The sequence below is a fragment of the Pleurodeles waltl genome, chromosome 11 (assembly GCF_031143425.1).
Source record: "Pleurodeles waltl isolate 20211129_DDA chromosome 11, aPleWal1.hap1.20221129, whole genome shotgun sequence".
Lineage (NCBI taxonomy): Eukaryota > Metazoa > Chordata > Amphibia > Caudata > Salamandridae > Pleurodeles > Pleurodeles waltl.
Window position 1 is genome coordinate 196,982,088 of NC_090450.1, and position 25,398 is coordinate 197,007,485.

At 44.1% G+C, this 25,398-nt stretch overlaps 1 protein-coding gene across 5 annotated transcripts in view; it reads left to right on the top strand.

Annotated features, from left to right (window-relative positions):
* The window catches only part of LOC138265575 (G2/mitotic-specific cyclin-B3-like), a 248,864-nt gene that overhangs the window by 73,509 nt on the left and 149,957 nt on the right, over positions 1–25,398 (top strand). For all 5 annotated transcript variants that reach the window (XM_069213402.1, XM_069213405.1, XM_069213406.1 and 2 more), the window contains exon 5: positions 14,816–14,894. In XM_069213402.1, coding sequence (XP_069069503.1) covers positions 14,816–14,894 — 79 coding nt within the window. The remainder of the gene's footprint in view (positions 1–14,815; positions 14,895–25,398) is intronic.

Consider the following 25,398-nt stretch of genomic DNA (forward strand, 5'->3'; position numbering starts at 1 on the left):
AGAAACATAGTTTACCCCAGAGGTTCTCATGCATGGAGATGCACATAGGGGGCCCAGCAGAGGGGATTTGAAAGACCTTCACATAATCCAGTAGTGCCCTGGGTTTTCAAAACCGGGAGAGTGATCATACAGCTAGAGGGTCTCGTATTCATATGTGCAGTGACCCTGCTACCCGGAACATCAGCACACACACTCCCTTATGTATTATCAGCCATTGTCCTCCAAGCCAGAAAGTACCATGAATCTTTACCCAGTTGTTGGCTGTAATGCACCTTGCAACCTGTTAGGAAAATGGGTAAATGCTTGGTTTCCATTACTCACAGGATTAATGGGGGCTAGGCATTTATAGAAGAATCCCAAGGGAAGGCTCTTTAGTGAACTTGATTTTACAGTACCAGCCCTGGCTTGTGCCAGAAGTCTTCAGAAGTTTATAATTATACAGTCTCCGGAAATTGTCTTGCTAAAGGTTCTATAGCCCCAACTCTGCATACAAGGGGATTTCTTTATACATATCACGATAACATCACATGTTCATGATAAGCCGATGTGTCCCCTTGTTTTTTTAAATCCAGCCTTGAATTAGTTGTACCGACAGGCCAACTGGGAACATCTGCTAAAATAGCTACTTAGGGACACGAGGCTGGAGGAAAGTTAACAGGAAGGGGATCTGAAGTGGCTTGCCTCCTGTCTGGTTCGTTACCAATTTGTGATGAGAGCAGAATGACTGGCTCCCTGACTTGGGGGTCTAGGAGAAGCTCTTGTAGTTAAAACAGATCTCCGAACAATATCACCCCTTTTGCATGCTTCCCTAGCATTGAATTGCACAGTTGTTGCCTTGCGTCCACATTGGCCTGCTCCTGTGGTGGGCTTATGGGGCACCCCCTGTCTGTTAAGCCTTTCAAGCTAGCCTTTGTAGTGACAAGTCGGTCATGCACGGGCCATAGTTTAAGATCAGGCAAATCGTTGAGGCATCCACTTATGCTGTCCCAAAAAGCAGAGTCCGGTGTCAGGGAGCTGAGGTACTCTGCTTTTGCGTAACCAGTAAGAATTTTTTTTCCTAGCTTGGGTTTCAATACCCTTTTTCTTGGTTTACATACTGGGCCAGAGCTAGGTGAGAGTACAGCAGGAATAGACCTACTTAGGCCCTTCCCTACCATCAAATCATCTCCAGTACTACGGCAAGCACCATTCCCTTCTGATAGCTGGCACACTAGGGTGACCATCATCCAAGACATCACTGTGGAAGTCAGCAGGAGGAGCAGCATGGGTAGTGAAGATGGAACAATGTCATCATCTGTAAGGGAAAGGTGCTGCTCAGCCAACTTTCTCATTAGAGATAACATCATAAGCTTGCACCGAAAAACTATCAATAGTTTTGTGTGCTTGGGATTTGCAGACCTGTAGGCCCCAGGGGAGAGGGAGTTCCCCCCCCCCCCCCCCCATTATGCCCGGGAGAACCACTGAGAACACAGTACCTTAGGTTGGTAAAACCACGGCCTAGCAGGCCATGATGAGGTGTAGGAAGGTTTTGATGGTCACTGAGATGAGTAAAAAAAAGTTACGATGTACAGATACGAGGGTGAAGGAAAACAGGCTTGAAAAGTAAAGCTGTGGGAAGTTATCAACTCTAGTCTCAGACTACTAGGAGGTAGAAGTCTAGTACCTCTGAATAAGTCCTTCACTGTACTGAGTTCAACCCTTACTCCCCAAAACATTTTGCACAAACCAGAATCTTGTTTCTTGTTGATCCACCCCATGCGTACCACGGATATGACTTCACACAACACCTTATCTAAGCCAAGTTCCTCTCTCCACCGTTCAGAAATAACTTCACTTTCTAATTCAGAGGCCCACTTAGTATCATCATCTAACTGTCCAGTGGTTGTCACTTCTGTATCATCTACTGGGATGAGTTTTGAAAGTGTGTCAGCCACCCCATTATCAGCACCAGGGATATATTTAACCTCAAAATTACATTCTTGTGACGCTGCCACCCATTTAGTTATTCTTCCAGAGCTAAGATCCGAACCCTTTTTATTAAAAATTTCAACCAGTGGTCTATGATCAGTTCTTACTCTTAGTTTTATTTTTTTGTTTATTGTAAAACAGCAAAAGAAAAAACTTTTTAGTACATGGGATAAAAAGAAAAAAGTGATAGGGCAGAAAATAGTAAACAATGAAAATAATAAGAGAAAAATTAAAATATAATTATATACAAATAAATGTATTGGATCTATGCTAAAGAATAACAGAATAAAAAAAAAAAAAAAAGATCAAAGGTGGAGGGGAACAGGTAATGACATGGGGAAAATATCTAATCTTGTAGAAAGAATGTAACAAAATATACAAAAACTGTAAACATTGAAACAAGTTAAGTATGATCAAATATAAACTTGCAGTTTTAATATAAGATACCAATATAAAACGTAAAAACATACAATTGTTTAGGGTGGTTTTCTTACTTCAGCTGATTCAGTAATAACTTTACTAAAGGTTGTGGAGATTAGAGAGAGATAATTAGTTAGTGAAAGTTATATTAAATCTCTCTTTATAGCCAGTGAGACAGGAGAAACATAGTTGATGTCCAATCTGTGATGAAAACATACAGCATTCCGTCAGGCTCAAAGTTACAGAACTGTCTTGTTTCCAATCTGAAGTTATTAAATGCAATGCAATTGCTAACAGTAGATCTATCAACTTATACTTCAAAGGTAAATAAAGGCTGTTGGGGGAGGGGGGAAACTACCAAGAAAAATATTTGTGAGGGAAAAAGGGACATTGATTTTAAAAATCTTGTTTGTCGCCAGAAAACAATGCATGGGTTAGTAAAGGGGAGGGTAGATGCATGTCTGGATGAAAGGGTGGATGGCTAAGTGAAAGGGTAAATGAAGGGATGGATGGATGGATGAGTGGATAGATGGGTCGATGGATGGATAAGGTTGGACGGTTGAGTGAAAGGGTGGATAGATAGGTGGATGAGCCAAACGGAATAGGATGGATGGGTGAAAGTATGGCTAAAAGGAGTGAAGGGGTGGATGGATGAGTGAAAGGGTGGATGGGTGAATGAGAATAGATCGATGAAAGAATGGATCGCTGGATGAGAGAAAGGATGGAAGAGTGAGTGGATAGATAAATGAAAGGATATATGGTAGGAGTAAAAGGGAGGATGAGTGAATGGATGTATGCAAAGATGGATAAGTAAAACAATTGATGGATAAGTCAAGGGGAGGGTAGATGCATGTCTGGATGAAAGGGCAGATGAGTGAGTGAGTGACTGAATTGATGGAAGGATGGATAAGTGAGTGAAAGGGTGGATGGCTGAGTGAAAGGGTAAATTAAGGGATGGATGGGTTAAAGGGTGAATGGATGAGTAAGAATGGATGGCTGAGTGAAAGGGTGTATAGATGGATGAGCCAAAGGGAATATGATGAATAGATGGATGAAGTGAAAGAATGGCAAAAAGGAGTGAAAGGGTATATGGATGAGTGGAAAGATGGATAGATTGAAAGAATGGATGGATTAAAGGGGATGGATATGTGAAAGAATGGATGGATGATTGATTAGATGGAAAGGTTTGGATATGATGGAATGGTGACACTGAATGACAGATTAAATGGATGGCAGAATGTAAAGGTGAAATGGAGGCTATCAGCTGGTGTATTGGAGGATGAAACGATGAATGGATAAGTGCTTGGATGGACCAGCAAGCTCTTATGCAGAAGGTCACGATGAGTTGCTTTGCTTGCTTATTGCCATAAGAGCTTTCGTTTGAAGTGGGTGGTATTGTAATTTCTGGCCGCTCCCTTGTTATGCATTATGCTGATAGAAGGCATTCTTGGAGAGCAAACATGGTGAGGCATTTATTGCCTCTGCTAAAAGTTTTCATAAGCCCTGAATTCTGCATGATGGGGGCTGCACAGTGAAGGATGCTTTAGAAGCCCTCTCTTCACAAGCATTCCAATTCCTCTGCCTGTAGGGAAAAGAAAGAGAGGTATGGAAAATATTTAGAAAGTGGCTGACTGGCTGGCCTTTCACTCTAGAAGTGGAGCGGAGCAATTTTAGTTAGAGATCTGACAAGAGTCCACAAACCAAGTTAAAGGCAATGTCCGCTCTCAGGTACTGCCATGGGTGTTTATTCACTTTCCCTCTGCCAAGGCTTATCTCCACCCTTGTGCTGTGTTGCTTATGCTAACACACTTTCCTCTTTCTTTGACTCCAGGCATCCCTGGAACTTCCTCAATGTATGGGAAGCAACAGACCTGAAAAGAATGGGTCAAATCTGGTTGACACGGGGTCTGTTGATGGCCAAGCGCAACTTAGCCTGATTTTTGTGGGGGGAGGGGAGGGGGTGGGGGGCTCATTAAAACCGCCAAGCAGTAATTGGAAAAAAAAAAAAACATGGATTGGTGTATGGTGGTGGAAAAAACTGTCTACGAAAGCAGAGGCTGCCAAGCGAAGTGGGGAAAGTGTGGGCAAGCGGAAAGCTTATAGGTGCAACCCATGTACTAGATCTCCAATAAAGGTGGAGGGGGAGACTCCCTTTATTGTAACACCTTGATCCTAGGGGAGGCAGGGGGTGGGTCTCACTTGATAGTATAAGGTATCTTAAGTACAAATGTGTATTTGATTGTGAAATGCAGATTGCCTATATGCCTGCTTGCTTTCATTAAAAGATGTTTTAAAAAAAAAAAACAAAAAAAAAAAAATCCCTCTCCTTGCTGCTTGATGGAGGAACGCACACACACTCACAAAACTACACACACTTTCTCTCTTTTTTGTTTGTGTTGTATTTGTTTATTAAAGGTTGTAGAGTCAACATTCAAGAACAAAAGTATTAACATAGTGCTTATATCCCGTTCTACATACAATAAGCAAGAGTCACTTACAAATGTTCAACATAGACATTAATGAAAGAAACCATAGCCATGTAAATATAACATGTGACCTGAGGCGGGCAAATGCCGAACAGGGCTTCAGTGATTAATATCATACTTCCGAAATGCAGTGCAACTGATAACTCAGCACAAGTAGTATGATAGGTGTATAAGGGTGCGTTAATGACTCCAACCGTATCCCAGTGATAGTATACAGAGTCAACCAGTATTTCGGGTAGGTCCCAGTCTACAAGTTTTCCCCTACCTCCTCCCACTGCAGCAACCGCCACAGCGAGCAGGGGCAAGGGAAGGAGCATGGGAGGGTCACCAACGGGGAGGCTCGCGGAAAGAGACGTGATTCTTGTAGGTCGCGGGGACTGAATGGCAGGGACAATGTGCAAGAGAGATATTGGAAGAGAAAGAGGGAAAATATGACATCTAGATCTGGGAAAGAGAATCTATAAATGTGGTGAAGGAGGTAGGGGGAAGAAAAACTTAGCTGGCCGCCCTTTCAAGAACACGCCGGAGAGTGCAAAAATCTTAAGAGCGTCTCAACACACAAGCAGGTTTCCGAGCCAATACGTCATGCTGACTGATGGATGAGAAGGATAGATGCTAGACTTGGAGTACTAGGGATAACGAACAACTGATGTGACGTGTTACATATCGAAAGTTATTTCTGTGCTATGAGGTGCAAAAGCCATAAACAGGGAGAATAATACAATGATAAAACACAATGTTCATGAGAAAAGAAGTAGTAAAGTGGAAGAGAAAGAGAGAAGGAGCTAAGGAAAGGGCAGAGGGAAAAGGGCAGGGAAAAAGTGAAAAGTTAAGAATAGAAATAGTAAGTTCGACCGGGGGGGGTTATTGGGTGGGAGAAGCAGTGAGAAGGGCAAGAGGGGTTGGGAACTAGGGAAAGTATGTGTGTGAAAGTAGCTGAGTCCAAGAGAAGGGGAGGCGTATAGGGGAGGGTGAGGGTAGGGGGAATGATGAGTGGATAAGTACATCCTATCCGTAGCCAGGGATGGAAACAAGGTGGTGATTCAGCTGAGAGTGGAGCCCGGAAATTACGCCACAAAGGTATCACCAGGTTTCCAAATAGTGGAGAATCTGGGATTGAGGGAAGTTCCAGGGGGGCTTTCCCAATCGCCACTCCAGACAGTGTTTAAGCTGAACAAAGCGCCATAGATGATGCTTCGGGAGATCAAATTCCTCCCTTAGTTCTGTGAAAGATTTAAATGTGCGCCTGTTCAGAAGTTGGTCAAGTCGTTGAAGGCCCTTTGAACTTCACCCCTCCCAGAAGATTATTATTATTATTATTATTTTTTTTTTTCCCCCCCCTATGAGTAATCCCCCATTGCCCCACAATGGTGCTCTGTCGTGGATCTGGGGGTCAATTTTGAACAATCAATGAGCTTGTTGCCACGAGTAGCGCACAGCTTTGATCATGGGGTTGGTTGAATGTAAGGAAGCAGATCTTGCATTATAGAGTATCTGTAGCCCCGGCAAGGAGTGGGAGAGAGTCCTTTCCACCTCCACCCAAAGAGGTGGGTCCCGTGTTTTCGGCAGAAGATAGGCTAATTGTGAGAGGGGTAATGCAAGTGTGTAGTGTTCCATGGAGGGAAGGCCCAGACCTCCGAACTCATGTCTGGTGAGTAATGCTGCCCTGGGTAGCTGCGGATGCAGTGAGCCCCACACAAAGGCCCGAATGCGACGATCTATCTCTCGGGAGTAGACAGAGGAATCTGTTAGGGTAACATACCTAGGACATATAGGAAGCATGGTAGGGTTACCATTCGTACAGCCTGAGCTCTACCACACATGGAAAGGCCTAGGTGCGTCCACTTGTCAGTCACATTTCATTTTGGTTAACAACGGGTCCAAATTATCTGTTATCATGTTCTCCAGACCACTATTGATATATATGGCAAGATATTGAAGATGCAACAGTTTCCATTTTACAGATAGAGCCCGGACTGATGCCCTCACCGTTACACAGCGGTAATGCCTCTCTCTTACCCCAGTTTATTCTATATCCTGAATGGAGCTCAAATTCGGAGAGTATGTCACGAAGTGCCGGTAAGGAGTTGGATAAGTCAGTGAGGGTAAGTAGGATATTATCGGAACATAAATAGTGGAACATCAACCAGTGATGGGTATCCTGGAGATGGCGTTGGAGACTCGTATCATGGCCGCTAGGGGTTCGACAGCCAAGAGAAGAAACAAGGGCGACAGGGGGCAGCCCTGGTGGGTCCCCTTGCGCACCAAGAATGTGTCAGAGAGAAACCCACTGCAGTTGACCTGTGCGGTTGGAGAGTCCTAAAGTAGGCGTACCATATTAATAAAGCTAGTTCCGAGGCCAAAGTGCTTTAGTGTTTCAGAGAGGTACCACCACTCTATGCGGTCGAATGTCTTCTCGGCATCCAGAGAAAGGGCAAGAGCTTCTTCCCGTGAGACCCGCATCACCCATATAGCATGGTGCAGTGTGCGGATGTGATTCCTGGAAGAACGGCCGGGCACAAAGCCAACCTGTGTGTGATGAATCAGAGAAGGTATAACCTTAAGACGAGTCGCAAATATCCCTGCCAGGATCTTAACATCGCCGTTGAGAAGGGATATGGGGCAGTAACTGCCACACTTAAGAAGGTCCTTACCTGGCTTGGGCAGTACTATTATAGAAGCTTTGTTGGATAGTGGGTGAGGAGAGCCCATTTGTGTAGCCCCACGGAAGGCCTCATGTAAGGTTTCCACCACATCCTCTCCCACCCATTTATAAAATTCCGTCGGGTACCCGTCCTTGCCCGGTGCTTTATGATATGGTAGGTTAGTAATAGCCTGTCAGATCTCTTCCCTGCTGATGTCTCCTTCTAGAAAAGCCCTACCCTCCTCCGAGAGACGAGGTTAGTTTGTCTTGTCCAGAAAGGTGCACAACTTGACCCGATCTTCCTCCACTTCCGGATCATAGAGGGTCTGGTAAAAGCAATTTCCTGTGGATGTGTAATAAGTGAACCGTGGGTATTGTAGAGGGCCGGGATTGCCAACGTTGCCTCTGGTTGGCGGAGTTGGGCAGCTAGCAGACCTGCTTTCTCACCATGTTCGTAATGACGGCCGTTTAATCTTTGTAGGGCATATTCTGCGTGTGATGTAAAAAGATTGTTGAGTTCCACTTTAGTATGTTCTAAACGGCGACGGAGGGATGTGGAGGGGGCCCAGAGTATATTCACATGTAGTTTGTGTAATAGAATCTTCCATGGCTTTCTGCTGTTCACGCCTTTGGGCATAGACGAGGGCAGCATCTCTCATTAGTTGTCCTCTGATCGTTGCCTTAGCTGCAGCCCAAAGCAGCAAGGGTGCGGAGACCATACCCTTGTTGTTATGGAGGTAATCGGTGGCATGGGATCTAAGCTGCTCTGTACCTTTTGGGGTGCGATAACGGTAGGTGTTGAGGTGCCATGGCTTACGACCGGGAGAAACTTGCTGCCAGAAGTATCTCCGACTCTCTAATAGCTTGCATGAGCCGATATGAAACTAGGAAGTAGTCCAGTCTAGGTTGGTTCACATGAACTAGGGAGACGAAAGTGTAGTCCCGGTCGGTGGGGTGTGAGAGCTGCCAAAGATCCAACAAACCATGGTCTGATAGAACGTCCCCCAAAAGAGACCTATCCGCATTGTTACCCGCATCACTACCACTCTATCTATATAGATAGCATCTGGTGCTAGGTTCCAGTCCCCACCCAGAAGATACTGAGAAGCTCCAATCTCTGTCAGTAGTCTGTTAAGAGAGGAGAAAGGAACGTTTGGAACCAGTGGGAGCGTATATAGATCCTACGCATACTGTGGAGGGCCTAATACTAACTTAGCAAGGACATAGCGTCCCTCTGGGTCACACCATGTCTTAAGAAGCCTAAACTGCAAGGATTGGCGAATGAGAATCACCACTGCACTTCTCCGTCCTGTGCCCTGTGCTCCATCTTGTACTGACAGCGCTCCGCTTTAGAGCACTGTGCCCACCCAGTACCTACGCAGCTTCTCTGATGGGAATAAGTGGGTTTCCTGCAATAAAGCAATGTCTGAGTTTTTGGATCATAGATAAGATGGAACATTTTGTCATTTAACGTAGTGTCATGCCATGAACGTTCCAGGAAAGGACCTTCAATGGAGCTGTGGAGCCCATTAGGAAAGAGCAGTGATTCGGCCGTGAGAGGACTCTAGATCTCCGAAGGAGGAGTGTTCTTCTTGGAGGGACTGTATGGGGATGGGTGAGACTATGAGTATGGATGTTGTGATAAAGGGTAGTCAAGGGAGAGGGGGGGGGGAAGGACCTACGGGGGATCCCCGGCCAAAAAGTAGAAGAGGGTCATGCCAATAGAAATTAAAGGGTAAAGAAATGAAAAGGGAGAACAGATGTTAATGTAGGAATACAAAGAATAGGTCTGTATATAAAAAGAGAGGGGGGGAAAAAGCTAGAGATATAGTTGAGAAAGAAAGGACCCAAACCCTGTGCCCACGGAAGTAGGGGGAAGTAGGAAAAAGGAGCACAGATCAGTATCTGTGACAGGTAAGGAAAGTCCTCACCTCCGATTCCTCTGCTGAACTGCAGGTCAGTGCTGGCACAGTCCGCGCGCTGAGCGAGCGCGAAGAGGCGGAGGGCACGGAGAGGTACGTGGAATGTAAGGGCCGTCTACAACCCACTAGTAAGAAGTAGCTGTAGTCACCAGGTCCAAGGGTGGGAGGGGGAGGGCAGGGTGAAGCGCCCATTATGATAAAGAATGAGATCTAGAAGATAGAGAGAACGTAGAGTGTCAACCTTATACGGTGTGGTTCACATAACTCGAATGGGCCAGAACCAAGAGTACAGGGAGATGGTAGGAATCAAGTGGACTGGGCATGTGAGCATATCATCGGTCAGGAGTCCGTGGCAAGCCAAGGACTTTGCTTATGATACATGTTTCATAGGGGCAGCACTGGGATAAATCTGTGCATAAACGCAGTGGACCCTAGTAACAACACTAAAACCGAACTGCTAAATTATTACACTAGGGTGCCGACCTGTTAATCCCCCCCCACCCCACCCTCCCACAACAACAAAGGAGAGACCGGGGAGACAAGCAGCCAAGGCACTTAGCTGTCCGATGTAGAGGGTCCCTCTGTTATGTTCTGCTAACGAATGGTCCATGAATGTGTTAGTGTAGCATTAGGTGTGGTCAGTAGTTGATTGCTTCAAAGGAGAATGGGACTTGTCTCTGCTTTGTTTTGGGTATGTGCAGTCCCTGCTTGCAGAGCATGATTGCATCCATCCTGCGATTTGGGCGGTCATAGGTCCTGCCTCTCTTCTGCAAAACAGCATTAAGTTGGGAGAGGGCAGGAGAGGCCAAGGAAGTGCCCCCCCCTCAGCAGGAGGATCTGAGCACAATGACACTGGGGTACAGTCCATGGGGTGCTGAGTGAGGTCATCTAAGTTCAAGCTAACGTCCGTAGGTTCCATGAAGTCCCTCCATTTGCTGTTGTGATATTCACATACGAGCTGGTTCAAATAGGCCAAATTTGATGTCCAGTTTCCGGAGTTGTGGCCTGAGGGCCGGGAATGCCTTTCGCTTCTTGTTCGTAATCCTGGAAAAGTCTGCTGCCACTCTGACCTCGTGACCGACCAGCAAGAATGGACCTGGAGTCCGAGCTGTCAATAGGACCTGCCGAGCTTGCTCATAGCGAAGGAAGCACGCGATGACTGGACAGGGCCGTCCAGAGGTTGCTGAATGGAGAGGGCCGATTCTGTGCACTCTCGGGAACTCGAGCGGCGAGGAAAAGGTCAGCCCGGTAAGCTCAGGGAGCACATTTTTAAGGAAAGATTTGATATTGGTGCCTTCCTTATGTTCTGATATGCCAAAGAAACAGACGTTGTCTCTCTGGCTCCTGTCTTCAAGGTCTGTGAGCTTTGCTCGCAGGGTCTGCAACACTGCGTCATGTTCTGGCACCATCCTGATGTGTTCTTCTACAGTTGTGAGGCGTTGATCCAGATTTCCCACCCTCTCACTGAAACAGGCAATGTCCGTCCTGATGGAGGCAGAGGCTGTGGAAAGACCTGAAATTTTTAAGTCCATAGCCTCAAGGCACCGTCCTACTGCTGTGGTCTCCTGCAATGTGGTCAGTGGTATTTACCGCTGGGGGGGGGGGGGGTCATACGGTATGGTTGTGGGGATGGAAGGGGGTCGGCTGGGTAGTCATGGTTTTCGGCTGAGCTATGGCCTCGGAGAAGAGCAGTTGACAATGTTTGCCAGAGATTTCCCACTGGGCATCGCCTCAGATGATGGGAGGCTCTGGGAGGGTCAAACCGTACACCCCTGATGATGTTATGTCTCAGGTGGGTGAGCTGAAGTATCTGCTCAGTAACGGTTAGGATCCCCTACGTATGCTCCGCTAGTGGGTATCTGGTATGGCTGAGCAAGTTCCCATTAGAGAAGATGTTTAAAGTGATATTATTCCCAGAATTGCAGGAGGCTGGCGACTCAACGTCTCGTTGAGGATTGGAGAGGAGAAGGCGTGAAGGGACTGTCCGTCCTATTCTGCTGTGGCCTGTCAAAGGTACGTCCTGGCTTTATAGGGGTTCACAGTCTGTTAGTCTGGCTATGGGCAATGGATGAAGGACGCACTGACTTTGTCCGCTTGCTGAGGTGGATGGACCACCGATGTCTCCACAATACACCTGAGTAGAGGATCGCCCGCTGTAGTATTGCACGAAGCACTGTTCACCTGGGCTAAGAGAGGGGGGGTGACACCTGCATGGGGCCTGGTTCCGGGGTCCTCAGAGGTTATAGTGTTGAGGCCAGCCGCGCTAGTACAGGAGAGCCTCTCCTCCCTCTGGGTCTTTCCACAGAACGGTGGGGCATTTGGAAGCATACGCCCCCATGGGACTCCTGTGTTGTGAACTGGAGGGCTGTGCCTGCCCCTGTACAGGATGTGGGCCCGGGGGGAGGGGGGACGACTCACCATCTGTCTGCTCTCCTACCTCTCCAGGCAGCTAGAGGTGAGGAGAGTATAGCAGGTCCTAGGCAGTCCACTTGGTCATATGCTGTGATGTTTGGCCCTTGATATTTTGCAATGACCCTTCACATGCTGCAGGCAGGGTCCTGGCCCATCATGGCATCTCGTGGCCCCTCCGCCTCACCACCGCGCCGCAGGTCGAAGAGGTCTGTTTGTTTATTGTGGCCTCCACACCCAAGCCGCCGAGGGATCCGTGGCTCACCCGGATCACAGTGCAGTGTTCTGCAGCTGGAGGGCGATTTTCCCCCCTTCTGCGTGTCTCACCATACCATGCCCCGGGACCTCTGCCGTAATGGAGGCCGTGGTCACTAGTGCCGATGTAAGGCCGCGTCTTCCTTGCAGTACTGCCAGCACCGGGTTCCGATCCCAGTGGGCACTGCCTCTTGATCAGTGATAAATAGGAGCCCCGGAGTTACCTCCCCCTGCAGCTGGGGTCTCCCTCTGCCATCTCAACTCGATACGGCGCATGGAGCAACCAGATTAGGTGTCCATGCTTCACGGCAGCCTAACCACTCCCCTCACTTTCTCTCGTTTAGTGTTAGTGATTTTAGTAAAAGTCATCACCTAACCCCACCCCCATGCATGGGTGTCCCTGGACCACTGGGCTGTGCTTTATGATCTCCACAGCTACACTTCACACTCCTTGTTTTTATTATATCAAATACCTTTTCCATAATTAAAATAAAATGGAGCCCTGCTTTGGGTCCAGAAACAGATTAAGGCAGCTAGTAACATTGTCTGATTGCTGACATAGGTCCATTAAGGGCTAAGGAGCTAAAGGGGTAAAATGTCCCTAAATTTGGTCCACCCTACTTCAATGGGTGTTGTTCATAAGTCCCAGGTGTCCTAAAGGGAAAACCACTAAACCATTAGAGCAGGATTTTTAGAATGACTGATTAAGGACCGAGATGGGAAGCTTAATAGTCTTGCATGTTCTATTTCCAATTTTCAATAGATGAAGTAAGTCTCAGCTGACAAGAAGAGTTCTTTATTCCTAACTTATTTATCAAAATACTCACTATCCAAGGAACTGGCACGGTTTCACCCTTAGTTGATGCACAGGCCTGCGGTTTTCTCAAGGCGTAAGGTTGATAGTAAATCAGAGTGTGATGCATGTTAGTTCAAAGTCGGACTGCAAGTTATACCCCATTCGAATTACCTTGACTTGATCGGTACTGCCGGACTCAGACCGATGGAGAGACTTCTAGATTATTGGGCTAGAGGTTCCCCTGGGTCTGACAGACCTGTAATTACACTGTCCTACTTTGAATTAGCTTGCATCACACACTGAATTACAATTAGGGACATGCTGCCCTCATTGCCTGGGAGTGAGAAAGACTTGACCTGTGGCTCTCCTTTCCTGGAACCAAAGTGATTCCAAGGATTTGCTGGCTTGCATCCTGTTCTGACATCTCTGGAACATCAAAGGCTTCACTCACCTCTGCTACAGCTGGCGGATTCTGCCAACTGTGAGTCCTGCCCTGACAAGTGGTGCCAATTCAGTGCTGGGCCCCCGGAATTGAGTTTCCCCTGTGCTGATCCAGAAGAATCCACACATAGCCCTCATTGCGATTGGAAGTATTTAATCTTTCCTCCCCACTGACACATTGCTGATGAGGACAGACATTGCAGCTCCAACTGCATGGCTCGGAACTGGTGCCTCTCCCTCAGCCCTGACACATTGCAGACTGCACAGCTTGATGATAATGCATCACCTTCATCGCAAGGAGTTCGACGATGCACCACTGCTTGAGGATCGACTGAGTGCTCGATGATCGATCTTTGATGTCGAGGTAACCTTCCACACAAGGTACTGTTTCAGTGGGGCAAGGTTGGCACCTGCAGCTGGCCCATGCTTCATCGTGGTTGGCCCGAACTTTGGATTTACCCCGGTCTAGCGTGACCTAATAGTCCCGGTTGGAACGTTAAGCTTTTAAGCACTACAATTGCAGATATTCTTTAAAAATTATTCTCTTGACTTCTACTTATTGGATTTTTGTCATTTTGGTCTTGCTTTGATCATTCAATTAAGATCTATTCTTTCAATTTGATATGGGTTATTATTGTGTGGTGTTTTTACTATTTTTACTGTTTTGAAGTGTTGCAAAAATACTTTAAACATTGCCTCCAGAATTAAAAGCTAGCCTGCTTTGTGCCAAGCACAGGTTAATTTATGGTGTCCATTTAACTTACCCTGACTAGGATTGTGGTTCCTGCTTACAGAGGATGCGTGTCTCTGCCAGTTTCTAACATGAACATAACATATTGCAGATAGATAATAATTTATTTATTTAAGATATAAATGGGGTAATTTTGTATTTTTATTTTTATTCCAATGCCATAGAATGAGAAGGATAGATGATCCATAAATAAGAGTCTTCATGACAGGGGAGGATCGGAATGAACAGATTAATCCAATAAATTGCTAAACAAAGGAGTATATACATATTTTGCCATATTAGATACCCCTACTACAAATGAGTTCATTTGTCAAATCGAGAATGTCAACGTTTGGGCTGGAATACATTTTCACTGCCGGTTTCATTTTTTCAGTTACCTAAATTGAATCATCCTTGAAGGTATATCTTGAGTTGTGTTGTCGCTAGAGGTTTTGCAAAGCAGAACTTAACTGCTTTTGAGGATCAAGGGGGGTGGAATAATTGTCCTGGTGTGTGTTTGTTTTTTTATTGCAAACGCCCACCATAAAACTTTAATTTACACCAAACTGAATGATGGGATCTCCCTCTGATTGTATTTTTTTGGATCTAAATTTTCAAGGGTTTATTGGGTGTTATTCCTTCACCAGCAAACCGACCCAAACAAATAAGGAACACAGCAACATTTTAAAGAAAGTACGAGAACCGCTCGGTTCTGTGATTTTAATATTCTCTTCTTGGTTGCAGAACCCTTCCTTTATCTGAAAAAACAAGCGAGTTGCCTGTTGAAATCAACGAAGGGGAAGTTCTTACCAAGAATATTAAGGTGAGTACAGCATGAAGTTTAATTATATGTAGCTGATCAGTCTTCAATAATCAAGTTGTTCGATTTGAATGAAACCAATCATAAAAGTACCTAGTAGTAAATATACAAATATGACAAAGAACAATCCAGCCATTTAGTCAAATGTGTAGCTGATCACAGCGTAGACAAATGCCTACTTAACAATTGTGATTGGTTTCCATAAATATCATTATCTTCAATAAAAGGATAGCTTATGTACTTTTTATGACCAGCAGAGACTGTGATGGAAGGACAAGGTATGTAATTTTGTTTTACTGCTTTTTATGACACTAATCATCTAACTCTAGCACTGTTACCAATATAGTGTCTGCTGAAATAGATATTTTAGTTAGCCATTTTGGTGCCAAGGGGAGGAGGTGACGTCCTAATTTTCAGCTAAAATAGAGCCTGTATCAAGTGCAACCTGTAGCAAAATTAGTGACACATTAATTAGGGTAATTTTGAAAATGAGCCTTCTGGAGTGAGTTATTCTGTGAACAATTGACTTGGACAAGAAAGGCTAATGCCAGGCAATTTCTTGAAACTTTATTTTATTTTTTATAATGGATATTTCCCCATGTCTTTTCTTTTTAAAATAAGTGTCAACCTAGAATCTCAACACACAAACCCAACGTATTATTTGCATATTGTGACTATTATCTTCCTTCTTATGTACCAGTACTTATTCATGAGGCTATATAAGCAATGCTTAATTTACGTTGGTGTTTGCTGATGCTCAGCACTGGTACTTAACTCTTAACACAGGCATTTGATTATGACAGTCCAGCACATGGTGGTGCTTTGTCACTTAAAAAAAAAAAAAAAAAAAAAATGTAAGCACAGAGCGTGACCACACATCTATCAATTCAATGCACATTATAGGTGTGTGTGTGTGTGTATGTGTGTGTATATACATATATATATGTTTGTATATATATGTATATGTGTGTGTGTGTGTATGTATATATATATAATATCTCAACAACAAAACACCAAGTCACCCAGGAGTTCCATATAGAAGGCTGTGTTCCCTTGTAAGGTAATGGAACTCTGAAGTGACTTGCAATATCCTTTATCATGTTTGACAGAGAATAGTTTATTCCATGTAGTACGAGGTCACACCATCACCTTTCCCAACAAACTGCTTAAAAACATGGTAAATAGCTCTGTCATACAAAAGAGGGAGCATGCTTGCTAACAATAAAACCTCTAGTGCAAACTTAAACCTAAATATGTGTTGAAAACTGATATTTTAGAAACAGTTGTATACAATTCAGTTTTTTTTTTTTTTTTTTTTTTTTTTTTAAAGGAAAAAAAAGCTGAAGTATCTTGGAATGTGCAGGATCATGCAGAAAGATTCTAGCTTTTCTCTGAGTGCAAAAAATCCCCATATCTCTGGTGGTCATTGTAAGCTAAAAAAATAGAGCAGAAGTCAGAACAACCACATTCTGTTTCAATTGCTTTAAACAGCTGCTTCAGTTATATTTGTGACCTGACTTGCCTTTCACCTTGGCTGTTGGCATTGTGACATCAGAACTAGACTGTAAAACCTTAGTCAAGTTCTGAGGTCTTTCCTTTATAATTGGCAATAGAGGGCTCACGGGTCACGGAGTAAAAATAAATTAGAGATATGCGTTTTATAGAGGGATTATATATTGTGTGTATATATATATTGAGGTAAGGAGGGTGACTAATGTGAGCACTGGAAGCGTGCGCTAGGTGGTTGTTGATACCTGCCCAGGGATTCTGTGTTGACTCGTATGACCAGGGAATGAAGTGAACATACGGTGTAGTCCCTTCCCTGTGTGGCGAGTCGAAGTAGTAAGAACCAGTTGAATGCCAAAGTGGATTAAAGAGGGCATGGCCATCTACAAAAGTATATGATAATCTAGGGTGTCTTGAAAAGAGCTAGTGAACAACCTATATACTGTTCAGACATTTACATTTGCACATGGTTAAGAAATGGTGGGTGCGAACAGATTTATGGCGAACTGTCATAACGGACGCATATTGAATAGCATAGCTTGACTGAACCCAGCGAAGAGCACTTAGTGAACAACACAACTTAAACATGGAGGATAGAAGCCGAAATGGAGGTTGGCTGCCAAACATACCTTCAGCGATTTGGCAAAGAATATGAAGGGAAGTAAGAATGAGGAAACTGGGAATAAGACACCAGCACAACTGATCAGGGAATTGGAGAAAGCAAGGCGGATGGAGTCAAAACAAAGGTGGGAGATGACATCCCTTATTAAATACTTGAAGTGTAAGAGAATACCTAGGGGCTTACGGATCATGCTTTTACCAACATATTGTCCCATAGGCTCTAATTATCCTAATGAAGCCTCTGGATTTGGGCGGTAGGTTTGCCTCGATTGTGGGTACTTAGTACAATTCCACACCAGGTGGCACCTGTTGGCCTAATCCTAACTAGCAGCGCCTCATCTCTGTCCATGAACAGGGGAGATTGTGGCAACCAGGTGCATGACAAGGAAGTCTCCTCAGGGGTATTGTGGTCAATCAGATCGCATCTTTCTCTCAGTTACATCAGTCTCACGCAGGCAGAGGCAGAGTATAGTTCAATAAGGATTTATTGAAGTAACTCCATCTTAGAAAGAATGGAATGTATTGCAATAACTAGGATGATAAAACACACTAAAAGCAAAAAGGTAACAAGGAGTGTAAAACACACAGTCCTACCATACTGTCATTAGGAGTGATCTATATCTTTACTACTTAAGCTATTTTAGAGCACAGCATAATAAACCCTAATCTGCCCTTCAGGTTTCCCCCTGTGTAGACATCCTTCATACCTGAGCAAGGAAGCCTGTTGTCTATAGAGACACCGTCCCTAAGTAGGCCAGGGATTCGGCAGTCTAAGAAAGCAGCTGTAGCGAAAGACATTCAGAAATCCGCATGTAGTCATGGTCATCTAGCTGAAATCTCCCCCTAATGCGTATGGGACAGGGAAGTGTTTTTATAATAATGTTGATATTCCAAGAAAGCTTCCCCACGTAAGGAGGTGTATGTTTCTGTGAATGTAACCTACTATAGCCAAAGTAATCAGGAATTCCCCCCCCCCCCCCCCCCAAACACTAGAAAATATTGAGTTTATGGCTGGAGGTATTAATCCAAATACAGAGGAGAAGTTGTGAATGAAAGCAGAACCAACAGTCTTAAAAAAAATGTGCGATTCCAGTAGTACTGGATGCGTTGAATATTCGTCCAAGTTCACCAAAGTGTCTTTAAGTTTGTACTTAAAAGAGCCTATATCTCTGCAGATGACTTCGCAACCTGAAGCACATAGGTCTCCCTCGCATATGTGCTGCATGTTTTTGAAACAATAGAGCCTTGAGTCTTCTCAACTTGTCAAAATTCACATTAGAAGTAGCAATATGGGGCTAAATGTCTGCTGCTCCTCGTTGTGTAGGGGGAAAGAGAATATTCCTGCAACATGTGACAATTTGGGAAACTGAAACAACATAAGCTTTTCCGGCTCTCATTCCACAACAGCTCTCACTGTTAAGGAGCACATAGCTGCCATTTGAGAGCACTTGGAATGCAGGTCTAATCAAGAGGTCTGGCACTCCCTTCAGGGAGCAAGGCAAGTTTGCTGCTGAGGCATTAAGTGTCCCATGCAAAGACAGCTGCTTACAAAGCATTGAATGGCTCACAAAAGTCTCACATTCACTATCGCTAAGAAAGACCTCTTTCATGCCCTTGAAACATTTGTACAAAAAGGGAAGCTCTTGCACGTCGTGTATGTAACTATCTCCCAACCTTTCATATCTGCCTACTGGAATGTATTTCAAGCAGGGCGTGAACTGAAGTGTTGAAATAGGCAGATTTATGACCCCATGTATTAGCCACTCAGCAGATGGTATTTCAGCCACAGTAAAATGCAACTTTTCTAATTTCTCGATGTTTAGCATGAAATGTTGCTTCCTCTTTAGCCATTATTTTTTGTTGTTGCATCAAATTATATGTTAAAAATATGTCCCTTGCACTAACGTGTTGCCGGGCAATGCGACCTGCTTTTAGTGTTTGCAGTGTCCAACCTAACTGCATAATGGACCTTAGCTGGCTCAGTACAGAGTGACATGTCATTAGTATATCATGGACTATGCCTACTGCAGAGGATACAATGTTATTTAACATGTATATGCGGTCGGACAAGGTGTTAATACTATTATCTACAGAGGCAAATGCGTTCTGTAAATTATCCTGATCAATTTGCCTCAACCGGGCAGCCGCTTCTTGTTGGAAAAGTTTTGACATTTCATTATATAGTGCATATAAGAAGCATTTTCTGCGTTGTCTTCTGGGGCCTAACAGGAAGTCCTGTAAATCAGTATTGTTAGACAGGAGACAGGTGTTCTTTAACAGCATCTAATAAGGAATTTTTCAACAATTGTTGGCATTATTTCCCTGCACTGTATGTTGTCACTATACCAGAGTGTTTTGATGACACATAGCAAGAGTCCGGACTATTTGTTCTAAAACCCCCTGTGGAGTTTACAAAACGCGTATTGCACCCATTGGTGCCATGATATTATATATATCATATAATATAATATTGGTGCCATAATCTACTGGCCACAATAACCAACCACCAGGATGTGAAAGTAATGTGTTAAATGTTTCATTCTGGACCCATTCATTGAGCTGATCTTCAGATACATTTATATACTTTCTGCCATTTGGAAAAAAAATTCTGGGCTAGGAATCCTGGACACATTCAATTCCTTAATGTTTGTTAAGCCTAAACAACTTGTTTGTTGTACTGTTTCATTTAAAAATGTCATTTGAACAGGTATCAGGTTTGCTCTAAATAAAGATTCCTTTCCCCTTATTTTCCAATTTTTGGTTTCCCACACACTTTTCAAGTACATTAGCTTCAGCCAGTAACCATAGCCTTGCATAGCTAACTGGGAAACAGAGGAATCCGAAATAAATCAATTTAGTATTGGTCATTAATACATGTTGATTTTCTATTACTGGCTGTTTAAAATAATACGACTCAGCATTTTTAACATTGTGCCCAGAAAAAGATGCCAACATTTCAGTATACATTTTGGAACTCCCCACTAGTGGAGTTGGACAGTTTTCCCACTGTGTGTAATTAAAAATAGTCTTTGGGTACTTGCTCTGTGAATGAAATGATGTCCATAATAATTATAAAAGAACATTTCTCCATAATCTTTTTAGGATTGATACACATCCTCAGTTTCAAATATGGTATAATACTGCAAATCAGACATCATAGTATCAACTGTTTTCACATCCCAAACATCAGAAACTACTCCGGGTGTAATTGCACTATTCATGGAAAGTTTGAATACATATGGAATTTCAATGACCTTGGTAAGGCCATATATAGCAAATAGTACTTTATCCCAAACAATCACATCAGAAATTGGTATAGCAGAAATGTTCACTAGGGACAAGTCTCTGCGTATTTTGAGAGAGGAAAAATTTAGTTTTTAGGACCTCATCCGCCAGTTTGATTGAAGAGCATTCAGGAAGGTAATTACCATGTATAAGTAAGAAGAAAACCGTGATTAACCCAATCCAAAGGACAAAGGCAAGTACAGTTAATGAGAGCCATAGATTGTTCTGTGGATGAATTAAATAGTTAATTTTGAGCCAGATTGTCAGCTTACGTGCTCTTGACAGTTCTGTTACAGTAGAGGCAGATGAGTCCGTGAAAGTGTCATTAATGTCGGCAAAATATTCAGAAGCAGTTTGTGCAAAAACTGGAGCTGAGTTTGGAAGAGGAGAACTAGCAGAAATCTCTTGCGGTGCTTCATAGTAGATTATGCCATCCGTTTGTGCAGAATTTAAATAAAATCGATCAACATTATTGAGGTTATTTGTAGTAGAAGTTAGTGGAACCAATGAAAGCTCATTTCCCACTCTCCCCAGGCTCAGAGAGGTGTCAGCATTGCTGGTTAAAACCTGTAGAGGAACACCCTGGACTGTAGTGAGAGGGATTTGGGTACTACCCAGAAGTCCCCTAGGTCTGCTGTGAAGGATCAGCCATATGGTGTAGCTTGACATTTTCAATGGAGATGAAGTGATATTCTTGCGAACCAGGCAGCTGTGGTAGAATGACAGTTCTGGTCCTGTGTATTCCCAGGACTGGAACCGCTGCATGATAGGAAGGACCAAACTCCTTTTTCACAGTAATCTTCATGCACTAGATCTCTAACTTCTGGAATACAGCTGGTTGATGTTATTGGCACATCCCTTATTTTCTAGGAGGTAGCACTGACAGATGCATTGTCATCACAGAACTGTTGTAAGTCTTGCAAGACAGTGACATGTTCATTTATATCAAAAGGTGTATCAGCCTCTTCCACGCCAGGACCATCAAGATCTGGAACATACATCTGTGTTCCGAACAGGCATTTGTATGAAGTACACCTCACTCCCCTCAATCCCCCCCCCCTCCCCCCCCCCCGCAATTGACCTTCTGGGCAGATTAAGTCCTCTCTGGACTCTATACATGTGTGTAAGCCAACTGCGACCCATGCCTAATACACTGGCTATTAAGGATTGCTTTAAATCTTGGTTTCGTCACTCCACAGCACTATTTCCCTTGGGATGAAATAAAGACAAGCAATGCAGTTAGACCCCTAACGAAGCCATGGCGTCCCTAAAAGCCCATGAGGCAAAAGCAGGGCCCTGGTCTGAGTGTAAAGACACAACAGCATATGTGCCTACAAAGACTTGCAAGTCTTTAATAACAGTTTGAGTGTTAGGTGAGCGTTGTGGCCAAACCCATAGAAATCTGGACCACGAGTCGACCGCACCTAAAATATATTTGTATGCACTCAGGTGTCAGGGGGTCCCAATGGTCCAAGTACACACATTGTAATGGTTTGTTGGAAATTAGGTGGGGAGTCTGTGGTGGGTGTGTGACGGTGGGTCCTTTTTATTTGCTGGCAAATGTCACAGCAAAGGACATACTGCTTAGTCTATTTGTAATAGCCTGGCCACTAGTAATGTGCTTCTAACAATGATATTGTAACTGCCACACCAGCATGGTCAGAAGCAACCCTCCCATGTGCTGCTTTGATCAGTTCTGGTCTTTGGTCTTTGTTGGGAGTCACACGATTACCCACCCCCTGGTATAACTGCTAGGGCTGTATTGAGGCATGACATGATGTAGGAATATTAAGCAGGATATGCTTTTGGTAAGGGCATGCCGTCAGCCGAAGCTTTCACAGCGGCCAGTGTTTCATCATCCAATTTCATTCTACGAGTTACTGCATCAACAGAAGCCATAGCTACTGCTTATTTGGCTGCTTCATTAGCCAATGTATTGCCAGCAACGTGTTTTCCAACACACTGGTGTCCTAGTAAATGTACAACATGGACATTGGGTAGCATCTCCTTCAGATTCGCTACTTTCCCTCACTGAAGTCTGTTTCATGGGGTTTCCTTCTGAATCTCTAAACCCATCCTGGCACCAGTAATGCAGGTATTCATTGAAGGACTCAACACAATAGTGCGAATCACAGACAATCCGCGTCATCGGCTCAGGATCCATATGTTCGACTGCCATCACCAGAGCCTTAAGCTCTGCAAGTTGTGCAGTGCAATCCCATAAGGTCGGCGGGTAAGTGTTTTGTGGATGGAACTTCTCATCTTTCATGTATCCACTCATGACTGCGCATCGGCTGAACCATCAGTATAGAAAATTGTTTGATAATGCTCAATAGGCAATGTGTTTGCTGAAACTGGATATTCAAGTTCGTATTCTAAAAATTCTTGAGTTTAGAATTTTGAGTCAAAAACATAGTCAACATCACTGGCCATCAGACGTTGCTCATTGGATCCAACGTGTATGTAATGCATTAGCGTTGAGAACGCTAGCTTTGGTAACAGCCTCAGGGACTGGGATGGAGGATACAACAATAATGTGTTTCCCTTGGGCCAGAAGTCTCTCTTTGACAACCATCTAAACAGCAGTGAGCATTTTCTCAGTGGGAGCAAAGCGTTCTGCTGTAGAGTACAAATGTGATTTGTATGCTATTGGGATGGTCTCACCCTCATTAAATGTTACATAGGTGAAACCAATGGCACCAGCAATGACTCAGGTGACCAGGTGTTTTTTGTTGTCCCTTGTATGTAGGTGTTTTGCAGCAAGCATGTCTTGTTGTAATGCTCTGAAAATGAGTGTGTCATAACGGTTTAATACATTGTGCATAGTCTGGAATATAAATTCTGCCAAAATTTAAAAATCCAAATAAAGATTGGAGCTTTTTGATTGTTTGGAGGTTGTAATTGTGTGCTAGGCTCTTGCCTTCAATCTGATCATTTGTGTCCCAGGAACAGGACACTAACGAGGGCTATTTTTCTTTTCTTGAAATTTAATTTGTAGCAGAATTCGTCAAATCCCACAACAATGCGGGCTACTCGCCTTATGTTGCATGAGGCCATCGTCTGTAAGGTAGATATCATCCATGTATGACAAAGCCTCGGGGTCAGTGTTGTGTAAAATAGATGTAGCGCAAGCTGAAAACAATGACTGCTCTTGTACCCCTGTGGGAGTCAACTGAATTTTTCTCAGAGCCTAAAGTGCTGAAACTTGTACTTACTTTCAGGTGCTATCTTTTGGCAGAACAACCCTTTGGAAATATCCAGGGTTGTTTTGTATTTTTCGCACACTATATTGTTCATGAGTGCATTTTATATTGCATATGTGCAAGTGTGGCTGTTTAAATATCTGTAGTCTAAAACTATTCTGTACGAATGGTCTGGTTTAGCTACGGGGAGCAATGGGTTGTTCATTGGTGAGACACAGGGTTCAATTACGCCCTGGTACTCTAATTGTTCGAGGATTTCCCTCATGGGTGCTTTAGCTTAATTTTTTTTATTGGATATTGAGGTTGAGGTTGGGATTTTAATGGTATTACATGATAGGGGGAATCTTTACCCCACCCTACGTGGCTGCGATCTAACTCAGGTGCCTGCGCCACTGCCCAATCAATGGCATGATTTTCTGAGCTTTCTGGGAACAAGGAACGGGAAAGATTTTTCAATAATCTCTTCTCCCTAGGGGAGTGAATGAACATTCTGGTGGCCAATATTTTTGCCAGCCAAACAAACATGCACACATTGTGGTGCATAGCCATCCTCTGGTTCCCTCCCACAAGCCTAGCTCCGCCCTGTCCCTTACTCCCAAGAAGAATAAAACGATCATAACGTAGCATACTTTATTATTTTATTTTTCCTTTTTCATAAATCTCGCGAGCTGACGCTCCTCCACCTTAGCAGAGGAGCTGCCTGTTTGTCAAGCTTTAATAAATTTATTGGTAAAATAGCAAGCATCATTTAATTTACTGTACATTACATGTATCAGTTGTGTATTACATACTTCAAAAATGTGTGTGTGGGTGCCACACCCTTAAGTTTTTGATTCCAGGAGTACCAGGTGCTCTTAGGCGCCTTCACCTCAAAAAGCCCTGACCAATGGTCTTGTAGAGCTCTGGGCTTCACTGGAGCCATCACCTACACTTTCTGGCCAGGCTCAAACTCCACCAGATTGGTATTCTGGTTATACCATTGTTTCATGTCGTCCTGACTAGCTACTAGGTTCTCATGGGTGAGTTTCTGGACGCAGGTTGTCTGGTTCCTGAAGGCCAGCCTATAACTGAATGCATCCTGCGGTGGCTTCTTAGGAGCTTGCTCCCAATCCTCCTTCACCAAACTGAGAGCCCTCTTGCATGGTGCCCATTCAGAAGTTCAAAAGGGCTGAAGTCAACCCCCTTCGGTGGTACATCCCTGTAGGAAAATAGGCATGGTAACAGGATGTCCAACTTACCCCTCATGGGTTCTGAAAGAGCCATAATCATATCCTTCAGGGTACGGTTGAATCTTTCCACCAACCTATTGCTTCGGGGTGGTAAGACATGGTGAAATTACAGGTAACACCCCATACCTTCCACATGGCTTTCGTGCACGACAGCGTGAAATTGGTAGCCGTGTCAGATTGCACCTCCTTGGGGAAATCCACATGGGTTAAGTTCCCCATAAATGCCCTGGCCTTGATGGGTACAGTCACTGTCCTCTGAAGGATAGCTTTTGGATACCAGGTGGCATGGTCCACCAAGACTAGGATAAACCTTTTGCCCATAACTCTCTTGGTATCCAGAGGTCCCACACTGTCAATGCCCACCGGCTAATAAGGGGTGCTCACAACAGGAAATGGTTAAAGAGGAGCCCAGCTCACAAACAAGATTTCCTCACAATTTTCCATTACTCATGCTACAGCTCTTTCTTCTAAGGAGACCCTTGAGTTTGTTTTTCCTATGTTGACACTGCAGTTGCATTTTCCTAGATGACAATTGACCTAATCATTTTTTCAATTACTGTTATATGAACTATCTTGTTAGCACTGTTTCCACCAGTTTAGTGCCACCATCACATGCAACTTTTCACCTTGCCAGCTTTCCTTACCCTTTCTCCTCTGTCCCCG